This window comes from Amblyraja radiata, chromosome 38 (assembly GCF_010909765.2).
Source record: "Amblyraja radiata isolate CabotCenter1 chromosome 38, sAmbRad1.1.pri, whole genome shotgun sequence".
NCBI classification, from domain to species: domain Eukaryota; kingdom Metazoa; phylum Chordata; class Chondrichthyes; order Rajiformes; family Rajidae; genus Amblyraja; species Amblyraja radiata.
The window spans coordinates 13,594,176-13,615,753 of NC_045993.1; the positions used below are offsets into that span (position 1 = coordinate 13,594,176).

Sequence of the window (21,578 nt, forward strand, 5' to 3'; positions counted from 1 at the left end):
CCATTAGCTTTCTTCACTGCCTGCTGTACCTGCACGCCAACTTTCAGTGACCGATGTACAAGGCACTCTCCTACCTTCTCCCCATAAGACTTGACACCCGTTCTAATCACAAATTTGTCTGTCTCTGCCTAAAAAATATCCACTGACTTGGCCTCCACAGCCCTCTGCGGCAATGAATTCCACAGATTCACCACCCTCTGACTAAAGAATAGAGTACACATGAAAGCATGTTACAGCAAGTAAAGCATCTGGAGTTGCCCCTCAGGATGTGAATGGCATTTTAACAATGCAAGTTGTTTTATCTGCAATTGTAAAGCAGTGCGTATGGTGTGAAGCCCAAAGCTTAGTTATTCCCTTATACACTGTAAATGGCTCGATTGTAATCATGTATTGTCTTTCTGCTGACTGGTTAGCACACAGCAAAGGCTTTTCACTGTACCTCAGTACACGTGACAATAAACTGAACTGAACTCTTCCGACACCCTTGTACTTAAATATGATAACGGCAATGTATGGTAACTATTTTACTGAACCGAATGCATAAAAGGCATTTGACTGTAGCTAGGCACTTGTGAAAATAAAGTACCATCGAAGATAGACACAAAATGCTGGAGTAACTCAGCGGGACAGGCAGCATCTCTGGAGAGAAGGAATGGGTGACGTTTCGGGTCGAGACCCTTCTTCGGACTGGTCAGGTAAAAGGGAAACGAGAGATATAGACAATGATGTAGAGAGATAAAGAACAATGAATGAAAGATATGCAAAAAAGTAATGATGATAAAGATAAAATTTGCTGTTTGTTGGGTTACTCCAGCGTTTTGTGTCTATCTTCGGTTTAAACCAGCAACTGCGGTTCCTTGCTACAAAGTACCATTGAACATTGGTTGTCGAGTGGACTCCGTCGGTCAGTCAGCAGTCGCAGAGTCACTAACCTGAAGGCATGGTTTGCATCTCCTGGTCATCCAGATGCTCCTGCTGTGGGACCATGGCCACGAACCGAGGTGGCGTGTTCCGCCGCGGGGTGTACCGACAAATGGCGTACACGTCTTTCTCCAGGCACTTGGTCAGCAACGCGCTGAACAGAGTCGTGCTTCCTGTTGGCGATACGAGCACAGGCAAAAATCAGATGAACCAAGAGCCAGGCACTAGGACCCTGGAGAGTCAGCGGTGAGCTGCGGGAGGACCAGTGGTCGCTGAACTAAGGTTATAAAGGTCGGACGGGCCACGCGTGGGTCGAAGGATTCACCGCTGAGATCAAAGAGGGACCGGGCTTGGGTGGGGGTGGAGGGGGCTGAGAGAACAAAGAAGGACTATTGACAATAGACAATAGACAATAGGTGCAGGAGTAGGCCATTCGGCCCTTCGAGCCAGCACCTCCATTCAATGTGATCATGGCTGATCATCCCGAATCAGTACCCCGTTCCTGCCTTCTCCCCATATCCCCTGACTGCTATTTTTAAGAGCCCTATCTAGCTCGCTCTTGAAAGCATCCAGAGAACCGGCCTCCACCGCCCTCTGAGGCAGAGAATTACACAGACTCACCACTCTCTGTGAGAAAAAGTGTTTCCTCGTCTCCATTCTAAATGGCTTACTCCTTATTCTTAAACTGTGGCCCCTGGTTCTGGTCTCCCCCAACATCGGGAACATGTTTCCTGCCTCCAGCGTGTCCAAGCCCTTAACAATCTTATATGTTTCAATGAGATCCCCTCTCATCTTTCTAAACTCCAGAGTGTACAAGCCCAGCTGCTCCATTCTCTCAGACGTATTGGGGGCGTAACTTTGCCGCCATCCTGTATGTGGCGACTCTTTGCATACTATGTGTATGTAACACAAAGAATCTCACTGTGACATGCCACATGTGATAATATATCATCAATCAAGGCCAATATCCAGAGTACTGGGAAGCTCGTTGTACTCAATCATGTGTTGGATGGTCAATGTAGCACCACAGTAACTTTATCAGCTTCTCAGTTCCCATAGTCTCGACCCTGAAACGTCACCCATTCCTTCTCTCCAGAGATGCTCCCTGTCCCGCTGAGTTACTCCAGCTTTTTGTGTCTATCTCTGATATTACCTGCACTCGCAGACGTTAAGTTATAGGAAGAAGTTGGATGGGCTGGGCCTTTATTTCATTGGCGGGTGAGAGACTGAGGGGTAACTTTATTGAGGTGTACAAGATCATGAGGGGCAAGGCACACAAAAAGTGAATGCTCAGTCTTGTTTTGGTGGCTGATCTATTTTGCCCTCTCAACCCCATTCTCCTGCCTTCCCCCCATAACCCAACGTTTGTACTAATCAAGATCCTACCACAGTGATAAGGGTAGAATTAGGCCATTTGGCCATCATGTCTACTCTGCCATTCAATCATGGCTGATCTGTCTCTCCCTAACCCCATTCTCCTGCCTTCTCCCCATAACCCGATACCCATCCTCCACAGCTGTCTGTGGGAACCACAGTTTCCATTAATATTTCACCCCTATCCTTATCGAATACTCGTGTATTTCTTAAAATTACTCAAAACACTAACCATTGACAAAGAGAATTCAAAAGACACTTTGAGACAAATTTTCCTCATCTCTGACTTATTTCTTGGTTTTCCCCACAATAGGAATCGTCCTCTCCACATCCACTCTGGTCAAGACTTTTAGGATGAGTAGGAAGGAACTGCAGATGCTGGTTTAAACCAAAGATAGACACACAATGCTGGAGTAACTCAGTGGGACAGGCAGCATCTCTGGATAGAGGGAATGGGTAACCTTTCGGGTCAAGACCCTTCATCAGACTGAAATTCGTGGGAAAGGGAAACAAGAGATAAAGACAATGATTTAGAGTGATATAGAAAAAATTAATGAAAGATATGCAAAAAAGTAACAATGATAAAGGAAACAGGACATTGTTAGTTGTAGCTCTGTGAGAATGAAAGCTGGTGTGACGTGGGTGGGGGAGGGATGGAGAGAGAGGGAATGCAGGGGTTACTTGAAGTTAGAGAAATCAACATCATATAACTGGGCTGTAAGCTGCCCACGCGGAATATTTGATACTGTTCCTCCAATTTGCATTTAGCCTCACTCTGACCATGGAGGAGGCCTAGGACAGAAAGCTCAGTGTTGGAATGGGAAGGGGAATTAAAGTGTTTAGCAACTGGGAGATCAGGTAGGTCCAGGCGGACTGAGCAAAGGTGTTCAGCGAAACGATCGTCCAGTCTGCGTTTGGTCTAGCCGATGCATAAGAGTCCACATCTTGAACAATGGATAGACTAGATGCGTTTGGAGGAGGTGCAAGTGAACCTCTGCCTTACCTGAAAGGACTATTAGGATCTTGTACATTCCACTCAAAAGTCCCTCTCATTCTGGAACATCTAGGGGGTATAAGCTTACATCATCTGACTGTAGACAAAAGTGCTGGATAAACTCAGCGGGTGCAGCAGCATCTATGGAGCGAAGTCAATTTTGCCCGAAACGTTGCCTATTTCCTTTGCTCCATAGATGCTGCTGCACCCGCTGAGTTTATCCAGCACTTTTGTCCACCTTCAATTTTCCAGCATCTGCAGTTCCTTCTTAAACACTAGGTCATCTGACTCATCAACAGACCAGGTGCAATGTTGAAGACTGAGTCTGAGAGAAATGGCCAGTGATTTACCTTTTTATTGATTGATTGGTTGAAAGATACAACATGAAACAGGCCCTTCCACCCACCAAGTCCATGCCGACCATCGATTCACAATAGTTCTGTTGCATTCACTCCCTTCACACGAGGGGTGATTGATTTTACACAGGCCAATTAACTACATATCTATGGGATGTGGGAGGAAACTAGAGCACCTGGAGTTAGGGCACCTTGGTCGGCCTGGACGAGTTTGGCCATGCTGCATGACCAGCATTTATTCAGGACACGTGATACACATGTGGAGTCAACCCACGGGGCCACAGGAACAACTTGCAGACTCCACAAAGACAGGATGGAACCCGGGTCTCTGGCGCTGTGAGACAGCAGCTCTACCAGCTGCGCCACTGTGCCTTTGTTGGGGCCCTGTGTGCAACTGGTGATAAACACAGAACTGTACAGCACAGGAACAGGCCCTTCGGCCCGCAACATCCATGCCGAACATGATGCCTAGATCAACTCTTATATGCCTGCACATAATCTGAATCTCTCCATATCCAAAAGCCTCGTAAAAGCAAGTGCCCTGTACAACTGGCAGTGACTGGAGGTGTGGGTTACCTGTTATGAACTCCTCCTCCGGGTAAACGAACTGCGAGGGCCTGATGTGATGGTGCTTCTTCAACAGACACAATGGCTTGAAGCCAATGAGGACCAAGCTCGGATTATCAAACCTCTTCAGCTCTTCAGTTTCTTCCTTCTCCAAAACAATCTGTCTTTGTCCATACACCTGGTTTCCAAAGCACAAGAGCAGGCTTCAATCTCTGTGGCCTCACATTAACAATCCCAAATAAGTCTTAGTCATACAGCAAGGCCGTGCGTTTAGTCAATATCCCTCGAAACGTGAAGAAGTTCCCGACCCATCCATTTTCTCCAGACATGCTGCTTCAGTTACTCCAGCACTTTATGCCTATTCCTCTCCGTATACCTGTCCATGCAACAACATTTGATGAGCTGCATAAGAGCAGCATCAGGGCAGGTTGAGGTTGTAGCTTTCAACCCCACAGCTTGAAGGGACAAGAGGTTTTGAGAGAGGTCCACACTTTAGGACTCCGGTTTCCTCCCACATCCCAAAGATGTCAAATTGATAAACCCTTTGTCAGAACTGGGAAAGATCGAAACCAAAGGTAGACAAAAATGCTGGGGAAACTCAGCGGGTGAGGCAGCATCTATGGAGCAAAGGAAATAGGCAACGTTTCGGGTCGAAACCCTTCTTCAGACTCTTTGTAGGGTACGTCGAACAATCCTTGTTCGAGACGTACCAGGGCCCCATCCCCGACCTCTACCTCCGCTACATCGACGATTGCATTGGTGCTACCTGCTACACCCACACGCAACTCACTGACTTCATCCACTTCACCACTATCTTCCATCTGGCACTCAAATACACCTGGACCATTTCCGACACTTCCCTACCATTTCTTGACCTCACTAGCCTATTTCCTGCGCTCTATAGATGCTGCCTCACCCGCTGAGTTTCTCCAGCATTTTTGTCTACCTTCGATTTTCCAGCATCTGCAGTTCCTTCTTAAATAAGATAGAAACCAAGTTGGATTGAAATTGTGGAGAGAGTGGGGGAGGATGGATGGGAATGTTGTGAGACCAGGAATCCACAGATGCTACCTAACCTGCTCAGAGCCTCCACCATTTTCTATTTTAACCAAGAACGTCTTCCAGTTCTTTGCTCAATGTGGCATGGGACACAGGCATCTGAACAGGGAGCTGAGGTTCTCAGTCTAACCTCCCATTGTTGGTTAATTGGCTTCAGTAAATTATCCCTAGTGTATAAGACAGTGCTAGTGTACGTTGGTCCTGGATCTCGAAAGTCTAATGAGAGTTAGAGGCTCTGCCTAGACTCAACGGGCTGATTGGCCTCCTGTGAGCAATGTAGGAAGTGTGGGTTCATTACCTGGGCCTTTTTGGTGTCACTGGGCAGCAGCAGGCTGCCGGTCTCGCCGTTAAACCAGCGGGTTTTAGTTTTGATGGGCTCGTTGGTCTCTCGATAGAGGCGGACTGCAGCCGGTTTTCTGGCACTGTGGATGAGGTTGTACACGCCGACCGACAGTTCCACACCTCCTCCCAGCTTCAGGTTCAGCCTGGGACAAGGGAGAACAGCACACGTCAGCACCGTCACTAACTGCTGCTGCAGCGGGGAGCCCGAGGCATGGATCACACGCGGGGAACATGCACTGCCTCATGCTGTCGGGCTGAAAATACTGACAGCAGTCATAGCGTGATACATCATGAAAACAGGCCCTTCGATCCAACGCCCACACCGGCTAACTTGTCCCAGCTACACTAGTCCCACCTGCCCGCATTTGGTCCATATCCCTCCAAACCTGTCTTATCCTTATACCTGTCTAACAGTTTCTTATATGTTGGGATAGTCCCTGCCTCAACTACCTCCTCTGGTAGTTTGTTCCACACACCCACAACCCTTTGTGTGAACAAGTTACCCCTCAGATTTCTCTTAAATCTTTTCCTCTTCACCTTAAACCGATGTCCTCTGGTCCTCGATTCACCTACTCGGGGCAAGAGACTCTGTGCATCTACCCAATCTATTTCTCTCATGATTTTATACACCTCAATAAGATCACCCCTCATCCTCTGGCGCTCCAAGGAATAGAATCCCGGACTACTCAACCTCTCCCTTTAGACAATAGGTGCAGGAGTAGGCCATTCGGCCCCTAAAGCCAGCACCGCCATTCAACGTGATCATGGTTGATCATCCATAATCAATACCCCCCTTCCTGCCTTCTCCCCATATCCCATGACTCCGTTATCTTTAAGAGCTCTGTCTAGCTCTGTCTGGCCTCCTCAGGCAGAGAATTCCACAGACTCACAACTCTCTGTGTGAAAAAGTTTTTCCACATCTCCATTCTAAATGGTTTACCTCTTATTCTTAAACTGTGGCTCCTGGTTCTGGACTCCCCCAACATCAGGAACATGTTTCTTGCCTCTAGCGTGTCCAAAACCTTAATAATCTTATATGTTTCAATAAGATCCCCTCTCCTCCTTCTAAATTCCAGAGTATACAAGCCCAGCCGTTCCATTCTATCAACATATGACAGTCCCGCCATCCCGGGAATTAACCCTGTGAACCTACGCTGCACTCCCACAATAGCAAGAATGTCCTTCATCAAATTGGGAGACCAAAACTGCACACAATACTCCAGGTGTGGTCTCACTAGTGTCCTGTCAGGATACTGAAATAGTGAAAGGTCTGGATAGAGTGAATGCGGGGAGGATATTTCCACTAGCGGGGGAGTCTAGGACCAGACGGCACAACCTCAGAATAAAAGGACGTACCTTTAGAAAGGAGATGAGAGGAGATTTCTGAATCTGTGGAACTCATTGCCACAGACGGCTGTGGAGGTCAAGTCAATGGATATTTTTAAGGCAGAGATTGACAGATTCTTCATTCGTACGGGTATCAAGGGTTACAGGGAGAAGGCAGGAGAATGAGGTTGAGAGGGAGAGATAGATCAGCCGTGAATGAATGGTAGAGTAGACTTATGCCCCTGTCCCACTTAGGAAACCTGAACGGAAACCTCTGGAGACTTTGCGCCCCACCCAAGGTTTCTGTGCGGTTCCCGGAGGTTTTTGTCAGTCTCCATAATGGACGAAAGTGGTTTCCGCTTCTTCTATGTTCCGGCGATTATTTCAAAAAATTCAAAACTGGCCGCGACTAAAAATAGGTTGCCGTTTTAAATATCGGTAATTTTTTAGTCAACGCCGGTTGCGATGCTATTTGAAGGTGGTTGCCGGAGGTTGCAGGTAGTGGGGGGTAAGACCTTTTTTTCACCCAGTTTTATTCCACCGGGGAGGTCTTACCTTCCACTACCTGCAACCTCCGGCAACCACCTTCAACTAACATCGCAACCTATTTTTAGTCGCGGCCGGTTTTGAATTTTTTGAAATAATCGCCTGAACATAGAAACGGAAACCACTTTCGACCATTAGGGAGACTGACAAAAACCTCTGGGAACCGCACGGAAACCTTGGGTGGGGCACAAAGTCTCCAAAGGTTTCCGTTCAGGTTTCCTAAGTGGGACAGGGGCATTAATGAGCTGAATGGCCTAATTCTGCTCTTATCACATGAATTATGTGTTTGTTCTTCTTGGGAGGAGGAAGGACATGCATGTTTGAAGGGAACTGCGAAACGGACATTTAACCGTTTGACATAACAATACAGGAAAGACGCATGCTCAATATAATCCACCCCCCCCGAAGCCATCGCCTTTAACTCTGGCAGATACAAAACCACTAATGCATAGTTGACTCGAGGGGCCGAAAAGCCTAATTCTGCTCCTAGAGACTTATGATCTTAGACAAGTCTGTCACGGTTCATCGTAAAGAGGAAGAGGTATCAGGAAGTGCAGGCGCTTTAGGAGCCAGGGGAACATCAGACCATGATGGCTGACCTGGTGACCGCTCTTTTCTTGTAGTCCTTGGCCCAGACTTTCCGAAGCAGGTCATCCAGTTTGGCCGATTCCTTGAACTGCATGCCCCCATCTTCACCCGCCGACTGGCTCACAATGTCACGGTAGAAGCGAGACGTGTCAAACCCACCCGACCTCCTCAGGTTCAATAGGTCGAGGATGATACCTAAACAACGACACGGGCAATCCATCGTCAACACGCCAGCCACAGGCTACCACAAGCAGTACAGCTTTATCGCTAAAGGCGGCACGGTGGTACAGCGGTAGAGTTGCTGCCTTACAGCGTCGGAGATCCGGGTTCGATCCCGATTACGGGGGTTGTCTGTACGGAGTTTGTACGTTCTCTCCGTGACCGCGTGGGTTTTCTCCCAGATCTTTGGTTTCCTCCCACACTCCAAAGACGTACAGGTTTGTAGGTTAATTGGCTTGGCATAAATGTAAAACTGTCCCTAGTGTGTGTAGGATAGTGTTAATGTGTGGGGATTGCTGGTTGGTGCGGACACGGTGGGCTGAAGGGCCTGCTTCCGCACTGTATCTCGAAACTAAACTAAACTAAGTGATAATTGAGGGAATTCCTTCCTCATCCCTCTCTCCAAGCAAGCTTGATTTCTGCTTTCTTGGAATATTTAGCAGTGATTTTGCATGAATTTGGAACTGAGATGAGGAAAAACCTTCTCACCCAGAGAGTTGTGAATCTGTGGAATTTCCTGCCAATGAAGGCAGTGGAGGACTATTCACTGGATGTTTTCAAGAGAGTTCAAGAGTTCAAGAGAATGGTGAGATGAGTAAGGAATTAAAAGTACTGTATTTGAATGCGCAAAGTATAAGAAGTAAAGTAGATGAGCTTGAGGCTCAAATAGACGTTGGTAGATATGGCATTACCTGGGGATTACCGAGACGTGGCTGCAGGAGGATCGGGTCTGGGAACTTAATATTCAGGGTTATACATCCTATAGAAAGGACAGGCAGGTGGGCAGAGGAGGGGGGGTAGCACTGCTGGTGAGGAATGGAATTCAGTCCCTTGCGAGGGAAGACATAGGGTCTGACGAGGTAGAGTCACTGTGGATTGAGTTGAGGAATTGTAAAGACAAGAAGACACTAATTGGTGTTATCTATAGACCTCCAAATAGCAGCCCGGATGTAGGGTGTAAGTTGCAGCAGGAGTTAAAACTGGCATGTAACAAAGGTAATGCCATTGTGGTGATGGGGGATTTCAATATGCAGGTAGACTGGGAAAATCAGGTTGGTTCAGGACCCTAAGAAAGAGAGTTTGTAGAATGCCTCCGAGATGGATTCTTAGAGCAGCTTGTAATGGAGTCAACCAGAGAGAAAGGCAATTCTGGTTTTAATGTTGTCCAATGAACCAAATTAGATACGAGAACTCGAGGTAAAGGAACCGCTTGGAGGTAGTGATCATAATATGATTAGTTTTAATCTGCAATTTGAGAAGGAGAAGGTTAAATCGGAAGTGGCAATGATACAGCTGTACAAAGGGGATTATGAATGAGACAGGAGCTGGCCAAGGTAGCCTGGAAAGGGATACTAGCAGGAATGATAGTGGAACAGCAATGGCAGGAATTTCTGGGCATAATCCGGAAGACACAGGATCATTTAATTCCAAAAAGAAAGAAAGATTCTAAGGGGATTAGGAGGCAACTGTGGCTAACAAGAGAAGTTAGGGATAGAATAAAACTAAAAGAAAAGATGTATAACACAGCAAAGAGTAGCCGGATGCCAGAGGATTGGGAAACTTTCATAGAACAACAGAAGGAAACAAAACGGGCAATACGGGCTGAAAAGATGAAGTACGAAGGGAAGCTGGCCAGGAATATAAAGAAGGACAGTAAAAGCTTATTTAGATATATTAAGGGAAAAAGAGTAGCAAAGTCAAATGTGGGTCCCTTGAAGGCAGACACGGGTGAAATTATTATGGGCAACAAGGAAATGGCAGAAGAGTTGAACAGGTACTTCGGATCTGTATTCACTAAGGAAGACACAAACAATCTCCCAGAAGTACTGGAGGATAGAGGATTTAAGGGGGTCGAGGAACTGAAAGAAATTTTCATTAGGCGAGAAATAGTATTGGGTAAGCTAACGGGACTGAAGGATGATAAATCCCCTGGGCCTGATGGTCTGCATCCCAGAGTCCTCAGTGGACGCATTGGTGATCATTTCCCAATGTTCAATAGATTCAGGATCAGTTCTTGTGGATTGGAGGATAGCTAATGTTATCCCACTTTTCAAGAAAGGAGCGAGAGAGAAAACGGGGAATTACAGACCAGTTAACCTGACCGGTGGTGGGAAAGATGCTGGAGTCAATTATTAGAGGTAATAATGGGGCATTTGGATAGCAGTATGAAAGGTAAATCATGCTTGACTAATCTTCTGGACTTTAGGGGGCAGATTATTATCTTAATGGGATTAGGTTAGGTAAGGGGGAAGTACAGCGAGACCTGGGTGTCCTTGTACACCGGTCACTGAAAGTTGACGTGCAGGTACAGCAGGCAGTGAAGAAAGCTAATTGAATGTTGGCCTTCATAACAAGAGGATTTCAGTATAGGAGTAAAGAGGTTCTTCTGCAGTTGTATAGGGCCCTGGTGAGACCACATCTGGAGTATTGCGTACAGTTTTGGTCTCCTAATTTGAGGAAGGACATCCTTGTGATTGAGGCAGTGCAGCGTAGGTTCACGAGATTGATCCATGGGATGGCGGGACTGTCACATGAGGAAAGATTGAAAAGAATAGGCTTGTATTCACTGGAGTTTAGGATGAGGGGGGGATCTTATAGAAACATATACAATTATAAAAGGACTGGACAAGCTTGATGCAGCAAAAATGTTCCCAATGTTGGGCGAGTCCAGAAGCCACAGTCTTAGAATAAAGGGGAGGCCATTTAAGACTGAGGTGAGAAAAAACTTTTTCACCCAGAGAGTTGTGAATTTGTGGAATTCCCTGCCACAGAGGGCAGTGGAGGCCAAATCACTGGATGGATTTAAGACAGAGTTAGATAGAGCTCTAGGGGCTAGTGGAATCAAGGGATATGGGGAGAAGGCAGGCACGGGTTAATGATTGGGTACGATCAGCTATGATCGCAATGAATGGCGGTGCTGGCTCGAAGGGCTGAATGGCCTCCTCCTGCACCTATTTTCTATGTTTCTAAGTTAGATTTAGCTCTTAGGGCTAACTGAATCAAGGGATATGGTGAGAAAGCAGGAACAGGGTACTGATTTTGGATGATCAGCCATGATCATATTGAATGGCGGTGCTGGCTTGATGAGCCAAATTGCCTACTCCTGCACCTATTTTCTATGTTTCTATGAATGATACAGTGTAATACTGTGCAGTGTGCTAGACTGAACAGGGCGTGGTGTTACTGTTGTAGTGGTGGCAGACAGTGTCATACAGATATTATTCCTTCCACGCAGCAGTCACCCACCTGTCTCACGGAGGTCACTGGCCTTGGTTCTGGCCATGCGAGCCTTGGAGCTGTCGTTAGCGTGAGGGTCGTCGTCGTTGGTGAACAGCATGATGCGCTTGTGGCTCAGCTTGAGCTTGACGTCGCTGAAGAGGTTGGAACAGGCCCACAGCGCCTCTCCCACCGAGACGTCCCGGCTGTGGCCCAGGTCCTCCTTGAACATCTTGTTCCCCTTCTCTCCTTCATACCCATCCAATTCCAGCACTCGCTTCGCACCTATTTCCAGACAGACAGACTCTTGATACTGTGTAGGAAGGAACCGCAGATGCTGGTTTACACTGAAGATAGACACTAGGTGCTGCAGCAACTCAGCGGGTCAGGCAGCATCTCTAGGTGACGTTTCGGGTCGAGACCCATCTTCAGACTGAGAGTCCCCTGAGTGAGAACGACCCAGACTGAGTGTGTAGGAAGGAAATACAGATGCTGATCTTATCTGCCTACACGTGATGCATAACTCTACCTGAACGCCTCTTCATACCACTATCATATCTGCCTCCACCACCACCCCTGGCAGCGCGTTCCCGGCACCCAGGTTCCAGGTTCAATGCTGACTATGGGTGCTGTCTGTACGGAGTTTGTATGTCCTCCCCGTGACCTGCGTGGGTTTTCTCCGAGATCTTTGGTTTCCTCCCACACTCCAAAGACGTACAGGTTTGCAGGTAAATTGGCTTGGTGTAAATGTAAATTGTCCCTAGTGTGTTTAGGATAGTGTAAGTGTGCGGGGATCGCTGGTCGGTGCCATACCTGGAGTTGCATGGATCTGGCAGGTGAACCTACCTGGAGTGTCCAGGTCATGGAGGACATAGATGTGCTTGAAGTCCACAGAGTTCTTGTGCTTTTGAGTGCCAAAGAAGACAACAGCCAGGAGGTCACGGTCGCTGCTGATGATTTTGCTGGTGTACACCTTGTGGACACACTGCGAGCAAACAGGACAATCACGGCAATCATCAACAGTGCCACCACTAATCAACAATACCATACATTGCCCATCCATCCCGTCATCTCAAATGGCTGGGGAGTGTTATGGAGAGAAGGCAGGAGAATGGAGTTGAGAGAGATTGATATATCAGCCATCATTGAATGGCAGCCATCATTGAATAGACAATAGGTGCAGGAGTAGGCCATTTGGCCCTTCGAGCCAGCACCGCCATTCAATGTGATCATGGTTGATCATCCCCAATCAGTACCCCGTTCCTGCCTTCTCCCCATATCCCCTGACTCCACTATCTTTAAGTGCCCTACCTAGCTCTCTCTTGAAAGCATCCAGAGACCCTGCCTCCACCTCTGAGGCAGAGAATTCCACAGACTCACCACTCTCTGCAAGTGTTTCCTTGTCTCCGTTCTAAATGGCTTACTCCTTATTCTTAAAGACGATGGGCCAAATGGCCTAATTCAGTTCCTAGAACTTATGAACATATTAGTTTAGTTTAGTTTAGAGATACAACGAGCCCGTGCCGAGCAACCATCACCCGTACACTAGTTCTATCCTACACAATTTACAGAAGCCACCTAACCTGCACATCTTTGGAATGTGGGAGAAAACCGCAGCACCCGGAGAAAACCCACATGGTCACGGGGAGAAGGTACAAACTCTATACAGACAGCACCCGTGGTCAGGTTCAAACCCGGGTCTCTGGCGTTGTAAGGCAGCAGCTCTACCACAGCGTCACTGTGCCACACTTATGATCCATTTGAGTCCGTTTTAAAAAGCTGTTGGTTTGGAGTCACATACAGGCCAGACCCAGTGGTGACATTAGTAACGGGATTGATTTGACAGAAATCTCATCATGGTGTCATGGTTATTGCTGCTATTTTCATTTAAAGCAAGATCAATATAATAACACGTGTAAATTTCCCAGCTTCCGAAGTGGGATTGGAACTCGGATGCCTTTATGAGTTCAGACTTGGATCAATGGTCAAGTAATGTAACCATTTTGCTAACAAACACTGTCTAGCCCAATGTGTAGGAAGGAACTACAGATGCTGGTTTACATTGAAGATAGGCACAAAATGCTGGAGTAACTCAGCGGGACAGGGAGCATCTCTGGAGAGAAGGAATTCCTTCTCTCTAGAGATGCTCCCTGTCCAGCCTATTGTGTCTATCTTCACTGCCTAGCCCAATCTGTGGGCATCAAGAGGACAGAGGTAATAGTCCGTCAGTCCTCATGCCCACTTTGGTGCAGTTTTCCTGGCGTTAAACTCTGTGCGAATCAAGGTGAAAGAATGAAACATTTTCACTTTCTAATAGTTTCCAGTCAAGACTTTGCAAAGCAGCATCCTCCACCCAGTATCAGTGTGCAATTCACACACCCTACAACTGTCCCTGAGCGAGATCGGTCACTAGATCAAATGCCACAACCTCCAGTTCCTGGGCGTGCCCACCTGTGAAGATGCGCCTGGCGTGCCCAGCACATTGATGCCAATCATAAAGAAAGTCCATCAATGCCACTGCTTTGGGTTCTTCTTAGGTTTTAGAGACACAGCGCGGAAACAGGAAACACCGTTTCCGCACCGATCAGCGATCCCCGCACGCTAACATTATCTTACACACACAGGGGACAATTTACACATACACCATGCCAATTAACCTACAAACCTGCAAGCCTTTGGAGTGTGGGAGAAAACCGAAGGTGTCGGAGTAAACCCACGCTGGTCACGTGGAGAACGTACAAACTACGTGAAGACAAGCACCCGTAGTCAGGATCGAACCCGGGTCTCTGGTGCTGTAAAGCAGATCTACTGCTGCGTCATCGTGCTTCCTTGGTGAGGAAGATTGAAGCATGTCGAGCTTTTATTACACCCGTTTTTGGGTTATTAGTTTATTGAATTTTTGTTTTATTATATATTATCTATGCGTATTGTGTTTACAGACCTGTAACACTGCTGCAAGGAGGAAATTAATGGTTCTGTTGTCAGAGCATGTGACGAAAACAACCTACGGCCCCCGGGCCGAATGAGGCCCGTAACCTGAAATCATCAAGCCCGCAGGTGGAGTTTTTCCCCCGTAATCATCCGGCCCGCCATGCGCCCTGAGCAGCGGCCGAGCTCTGGCTGTACCGCAACCTGCGCAAAGCTGCTTGCACGGCCGCGCACCTTCTGTGAACATGTATAAGAAAGAACTGCGGATGCTGGAAAAATCGAAGGTAGACAAAAATGCTGAAGAAACTCAGCGGGCGGGACATGCAAGGCTTGCATGAGGCTGGCTCAGCCGCTGAGTTTCTCCAGCATTCTACCTTCTGTGAACACGTGATTTTATGCCTGCCACTTGTGGCGGGATGGGGGTGGGATCCATGTGTACACGTGATAGATGTGGCCCGCCATCCCCTCACAGACATGCATCCCGGCCCCTATGCAGAATAAGGTTGCAAGAGTCAAGTGTTTTATTGCCAACCCCTGCATTAGTGGTTCTGTATCTGCCAGAGTTTAAGGCAATGGCTTCAGGGGGCAAGTGGATTATAGCGAACATGCTTCTTACCTGTAACGTCAGGTTAAACGGTGAAATGCCCGTTTCACTGTCCACTTCAAACATGCATTCCGAGGCATCAATGAGGAAGATTAAGCTGTCCCTTCCTGCGAACTTAAATTCCTCTGAAAGAAGAACAAACACATAATTCATAAGTTCATGTGATAGGAGCAGAATTAGGCCATTCGGCTCATCAAGTCTACTCCGTCATTCAATCATGGCTGATCAATCTTTTCCCTCAACCCCTTTCTCCTGCATTCTACTCCTAACTCCTGACACCCGTACTAATCAAGAATCTATCTATCTCTGCCTTAAAAATATCCATTGACTTGGCCTCCACAACAGTCTGTGGCAATGAATTCCACAGATTCACCACCCTCTGATTACATCACAATCTATAATGTAATAACAAGCAGAGAAGATGGATACAAAGTGCTGGAGTTACTCAGCGGGTCAGGCAGCATCTCTGGAGAAAACGGTTGGTTGGCGTTTCTGGTCGGGACCCTTCACAGGAACTCCTTCCTTCACAGGAACGGCAGAGGCTGGTTTACACCAAGGGAAGACACAAAATATCGGAGTAACTCAGCGGGTCTGGCAGCATCTCTGGATAGGACAGTCCGACGAAGGGTCCCGATCCAAAACGCCACCTGAACACATGACAAGTGTTGTGTGCTAGTGATACCATCATTGACTACAGCACAGCAGAGCGGCACAGTGACGCATCGGTAGTGTTGCTACCTTACAGCGCTTGCAGCTCCGGAGACCAGAGTTTGATCCCAACTGTGGGTGCTGTTTGTATGGTGTTTGTACCTTCTCCCCGTGACCTGCGTGGGTTTTCTCTGAGATCTGCGGTTTCCTCCCACACTCCAAAGACGTACAGGATTGTAGGTTAATTGGCTTGGTGTATGTGTAAATTGTCCCTGGTGTGTGTAGGATAGTGTTAGTTTGCGGGGATTGCTGGTCGGCACGGACTCGGTGGGCCGAAGGGTCTGTTTCCACGCAGTACCTCTGAAGTAAACTAAACTAGACCAGTGTGTACCATGCATTAGGCGTATTCCCTGTGCGTTCCGCGTTCCCATGTGCAGTTGCCATGATCACATTGAATGGCGGTGCTGGCTTGAAGGGCCGAATGGCCTACTCCTGCACCTATTGTCTATTGTCTTTCACCAAGGGGCCGTGTGAAAGTGCAGTGATGTGCTGCTGCTGTACCTTCATTGTCCTCGGCATCATCCTGATCTTCCTCATCGTCATTGTGGTAGTGCGAGCGCCAGTCCGACATGCTGCTGTAGAGGAGCTGCCCGCTGTGCTGTCGGGTAGAGGCACAATACACCAGTATCTGTGGAGGAATAGGCACACAATGCTGGAGTAACTCAGCGGGACGGGCAGCATCTCCGGAGAGAGGAATGGGTTACGTTTCGGGTCGAGACCCTTCTTCAGACTGAGTCAGGGGGGAGGGAGACACAGAGATATGGAAGGGTAAGGTGTGAAAACGAGAGATCAAAGGGGACGGAGGTCAAAGAAAATGTAGGAAGCACTGGGCTAACAGTAGAGAGACAGTGGAGAGGTAACGAGATGTTGGAGTGAGGAAACAATAACGTCTGGGGAAGAAGGGCTCCAATTTAGCCAGCTCGACAATTTGCTTTGGTTGCAGATGTAATGAGATGCATCATTTAGTCCATAGAATTAAATAATGACAAGGGTAATACAATACCACGGTGTCTGATAGAGAAGTAAGTTAGTAATTAAAGATAGACACACAATGATGGAATAACTCAGCGAATTAGAATGACGAAGGTTCTTGACCTGAAACATCACCCATTCCTTCTCTTCTCTGCCTATCCCGCTGAGTTACTTCAGCATTTTGTGTCTATCTTCGATTTAAACCAGCACCTGCAGTTCCTTAACTGTGTGTGTGTGTGTGTGTGTGTGTGTGTGTGTGTGTGTGTGTGGGTGTGTGTGTGTGTGTGTGTGTGTGTGTGTGTGGGGGGGGGGGGGGGGGCGGAACGGGGACGACAGGGGTAATGCGGAGGGCAACTTCCCTTGACGATAACAGCTCATCCAAGAAAGGTGAGATTTTACATTACCCCATTTGCTTCTCCTCTACATTCCCACGGTTCCTCCGGTCCCGCCCTCCCTGCATCCCTGTCGTCCCTGCTGTTCTTACATCCCCTGCACCCCTGCCATCCCCTGCTGTCCTCACCCCAGGGTCCAAGTACATAAAACATCAAGGTTGAAGTGTTGAAGTTAAGCTGGAGCTGTACAAAAGAGTGGATTTAGTTTAGTTTAGAGATACAGCGCAGAAACAGGCCCTTCGGCCCACCAGGTCTGCACTGACCGGCAATCCCTCACATTAACACTATCCTACACCCACGAGGGACAACTTACACATACACCAAGCCAATTAATCTACAAACATGTACGTCTTTGGAGTGTGGGAGGAAACCGAAGATCTCGGAGAAAACCCATGCAGGTCACGCGGCGAACGTATAAACTCCGTACAGACAGCACCCGTAGTCGGGATCGAACCCAGGTCTCCGGCGCTGCATTCGCTGTAAGGCAGCAACTCTACCGCTGTGCCGCCGTGATTAGAATACATCTGGAGTGTCTAGAGCAGTCTGCCCCCTGCTGCCACTATCGGCAAGATATGGGAGTCACTGCCACTGACAACTGCATGCCTAGTTGTCCCAGTGAGGAGGCAGTGAGAAGTTGGTGATCAGGAGTCACATGTAGGCCAAACCAGATTCAAGAACCCTTGTGTAGGAAGGAACGGCAGATGCTGGTTTAAACCCAAGATAGACACAAAATGCTGGAGTAACTCAGCGGGACGGGCAGCATCTCTGGAGAGAAGGAATAGGTGACGTTTCGGATCGAGACCCTTCTTCAGACTAGAGCAGGGAAAGGGAAATGAGACACATAGATGATGATGTAGAGTGATATAGACCAAATGAATGAAAGATATGCAAAAAGTAACGATGACAAAGGAAACAGTTAGCTGTTTGTTGGGTGAGAACGGGAAGCTGGTGTGACTTGGGTGGGGGAGGGATGGAGAGAGGGGGAATGCAGGGGTTACTTGAAGTTAGAGAAATCAATATTCATACCACTGGGCTGTAAGCTGCCCAAGCACAATATGAGATGCTGTTCCTCCAATTTGCATTTATCCTCACTCTGACAATGGAGGAGGCCTAGGACAGAAAGGTCTGAGTGGGAATGGGAAGGAGAATTAAAGTGTTTAGCAACCGGGAGATCACGTAGGTCCAGGCAGACTGAGCGAAGGTGTTCAGCGAAACGATCGCCCGGTCTATGTTTGGTCTCGCCGATGTATAAGAGTCCATATTTTGAACAACTGATACAGTAGATGAGGTTGGAGGAGGTGCAAGTGAACCTCTGCCTCACCTGAAAGGACTGTTGGGGGTCCCTGGTCATAGTTGAGGGGAGAAGTAACGGGACAGGTGTTGCATCTCCTGTAGTTGCATGGGAAGTCGCATCAGCTTCTCATTTATCCAGGCATTTCACTATTCGGTAAGTTTCAATGAGGTACCCCTTCATCCTCCTAAACTCCAGCGAGTACAGGCCCAGTGCCATCAAACGCTCATCATTTGTTAACCTACTCATTCCTGGGATCATTCTCGTAAACCTCCTCTGGATGCTCTCCAGAGCCAGCACATCCTTCCTCAGATATGGTGTCCAAAATTGCTCACAATACTCCATATGTGGCCTGGCCAGCGCCTTAGAGAGCCTCGGCATCACATCCCTGTTTTTGTATTTTAGTCCTCTTGAAATACATTCTAGCTGCATGACCTGCATACTAGGGTCAATTTACAGAGACACGGTGGTGCAGCGGTAGAGTTGCTGCCTCACAGCGCCAGAGACCTGGGTTTGATCCTGACTCTGGGTGCTATCTGTACGGAGTTTGTCCATTCTCCCTGTGACCCGAGTGGATTTTCTTTGGTTTCTTCCCACACTCCAAAGGTGTACAGGTTTGTAGGATAATTGACTTTGGTAAAAATTGTAAATCGTCCCTTGTGTGTGTCGGATAATGTTAATGTGTGGGGATCACTGGTCTGCACGGACTCGGTGGGCCGAAAGGCCTGTTTCCGTGCTGTATCTCATCTCTAAACTAAACAGCTTTAAGGTGAGAGGAGCAAAGTTTAGTGGAGATGTGCGGGACAAGTTTTTTTTTAAACACAAAGTAGTGGGACCCTGGTACATGCTGCCAGGGGTGGTGGTGTGAACACAGATATGGTAGTGGTGTATTAAGAGGTTTTTAGATAGGCATATGGATAGACTGAGAATGGAGGGATGTGAACTACATAGACTTGGGGGCATTAGTTTTGCCTTTTTGCACTATTATGGTTTGTTTTATGTGTATGTGACCATGTGTGCGTGTATATATGTGTGTAGGAAACAACTACAGATGCTGGTTTAAACCGAAGATGACACAAAAAGCTGGAGTAACTCAGCGGGTCAGACAGCATCTCTGGAGAGAAGGAATAGATGACATTTTGAGATGCCTGACCTGTTGAGTTACTCCAGCTTTTTGTGTCTATCTTGTGTGTGTCTGTGTGTAAGCACACTGAACTTTTTCTCTCATTTATTATATTGTGCAGTGTATTATGTTTACATATTCTGCTGTGCTGCTGCAAGTACAATAGACAATAGACAATAGGTGCAGGCGTAAGCCATTTGGCCCTTCGAGCCAGCACCGCCATTCAATGTGATCATGGCTGATCATCCCCAATCAGTACCCTGTTCCTGCCTTCTCCCCATATCCCGACTCCGCTATTTTTAAGAGCCCTATCTAGCTCTCTCTTGAAAGCATCCAGAGAGCCTGCCTTCACCGCCCTCTGAGGCATAGAATTCCACAGATTCACCACTCTCTGTGAGAAAAAGTGTTTCCTCATCTCCGTTATAAATGGATTACTCATTATTCTTAAACTGTGGCCCCTGGTTCTGGACTCCAACAACATCGGGAACATGTTTCCTGCCTCTAGCGTGTCCAAGCCCTGTTGACATCCCCACTCATCCTTCTAAACTCCAGTGTACAAGCCCAGCTGCTCCATTCTCTCAGCATGACAGTCCGCCATCCCGGGAATTAACCTTGTAAACCTACGCTGCACTCCCTCAATAGCAAAAATGTCCTTCCTCAAATTAGGGGACCAAAACTGCACACAATACTCCAGGTGTGGTCTCACTAGGGCTCTGTACAACTGCAGAAGGACCTCTTTGCTCCTATATTCGATTCCTCTTGTTATAAAGGCCAACATGCCATTCGGTTTCTTCACTGCCTGCCAATGAAAGTAAGAATTTCATTGTTCTATCTGGGACATACGAGAATAAAACATCGATGATAGAAATACAAAGCTGGAGTAACTCAACGGGACATCTCTGGAGAGAAAGAATAGGTGTTGTTTCAGGTTGAGACCCTTCTTCAGACACTCTTGACCCTCTTGAGTATTGAGGGACTAAAAAATCTGCATGTATAAGTCGGCACAAGTCTGAAGAAGGGTCTCGACTTGAAACGTCACCCATTCCTTCCCTCTAGAGATGCTGCCTGTACCCGCTGAGTTACTCCAGCATTTTGTGTCCATCTTTGGTTTAAACCGGCATCTGCAGTTCCTTCCTACAACAGGTTTTGTAGGTTAATTGGCTCGGTAAATGTAAAAATTGTCCGTGTGGGTGTAGGATACTTTCGGTATAGTTCCTGGTGGACTCTTCCAGAGTGATGACCACAAGACAAGGTCATGGAGTGATACAGTGTGGAAACAGGCCCTTCGGCCCAACTTGCCCACACTGGCCAATATGTCCCAGCTACACTAGTCCCACCTGCCTGCGTTTGGCCCTTATCCCTCCAAACCTGTCCTATCCATGTACCTGTCTAACTGTTTCTAACCTGTCTAACCTCCTCTGTTAGCTTGTTCCATACACCCACCACCCTCTGTGTGAATATCCAGTAAATAAGTTGGTGAAGGGCGTCTGGAAATTTGAGCAGAACATGAGTTTAGCTGGAGGTGGACACAAAAAGCTGGAGTAACTCAGCGGGCCGGGATGGAATGGGTGACGTTTCGGGTCGAGACCCTTCTCCGGGCAATGGTGTTGAGCACGGGGCTAGTGGGCCGAAGGGCCCGTCCCTGGGGGGACGCGGTCCCTTTAAGAGCGGGCCCGGCCGGGAATGAAGCTGCCGCCCAGAGGCCCTCGCAACCCCGCCGCCTGAGGTACCTGATCCCGGTCCGTAGAGAAGCCGCCGACCGTCTCTGTCCGTCTCTGTCCGTCTCTGTCCGACCGACCGTCTCCCGGCGCAACAACTCCGCCCACAGCCCGCGGCTCCCCCTCGCCGCAGCGCCCCCTGTGGAGGAGAGGTCACAGCGCCCCATGTAGAAGTGAGGTCACAGCGCCCCCTGTGGAGGAGAGGTCACAGCGCCCCCTGTGGAGGAGAGGTCACAGCGCACCCTGTAGAAGTGAGGTCACAGCGCCCCCTGTGGAGGGGAGGTCACAGCGCCCCCTGTGGAGGAGAGGTCACAGCGCCCCATGTAGAAGTGAG

At 48.1% G+C, this 21,578-nt stretch overlaps 1 protein-coding gene across 2 annotated transcripts in view; it reads right to left on the reverse strand.

Moving 5' to 3' along the window:
- The window catches only part of xrcc6 (X-ray repair cross complementing 6), a 33,959-nt gene extending 12,582 nt beyond the window's left edge, over positions 1–21,377 (reverse strand). For both annotated transcript variants that reach the window (XM_033013553.1, XM_033013551.1), the window contains exons 1-9: positions 21,257–21,377; positions 16,250–16,376; positions 15,053–15,165; positions 12,355–12,493; positions 11,539–11,793; positions 8,085–8,268; positions 5,570–5,756; positions 4,222–4,390; positions 933–1,094 (exon numbers count right to left, since the gene is read on the reverse strand). In XM_033013553.1, the coding sequence (XP_032869444.1) occupies positions 933–1,094; positions 4,222–4,390; positions 5,570–5,756; positions 8,085–8,268; positions 11,539–11,793; positions 12,355–12,493; positions 15,053–15,165; positions 16,250–16,319 (1,279 nt within the window). In that variant the 5' untranslated portion in view covers positions 16,320–16,376; positions 21,257–21,377. The remainder of the gene's footprint in view (positions 1–932; positions 1,095–4,221; positions 4,391–5,569; positions 5,757–8,084; positions 8,269–11,538; positions 11,794–12,354; positions 12,494–15,052; positions 15,166–16,249; positions 16,377–21,256) is intronic.
- Between the last annotated feature and the right edge of the window lie 201 nt (positions 21,378–21,578).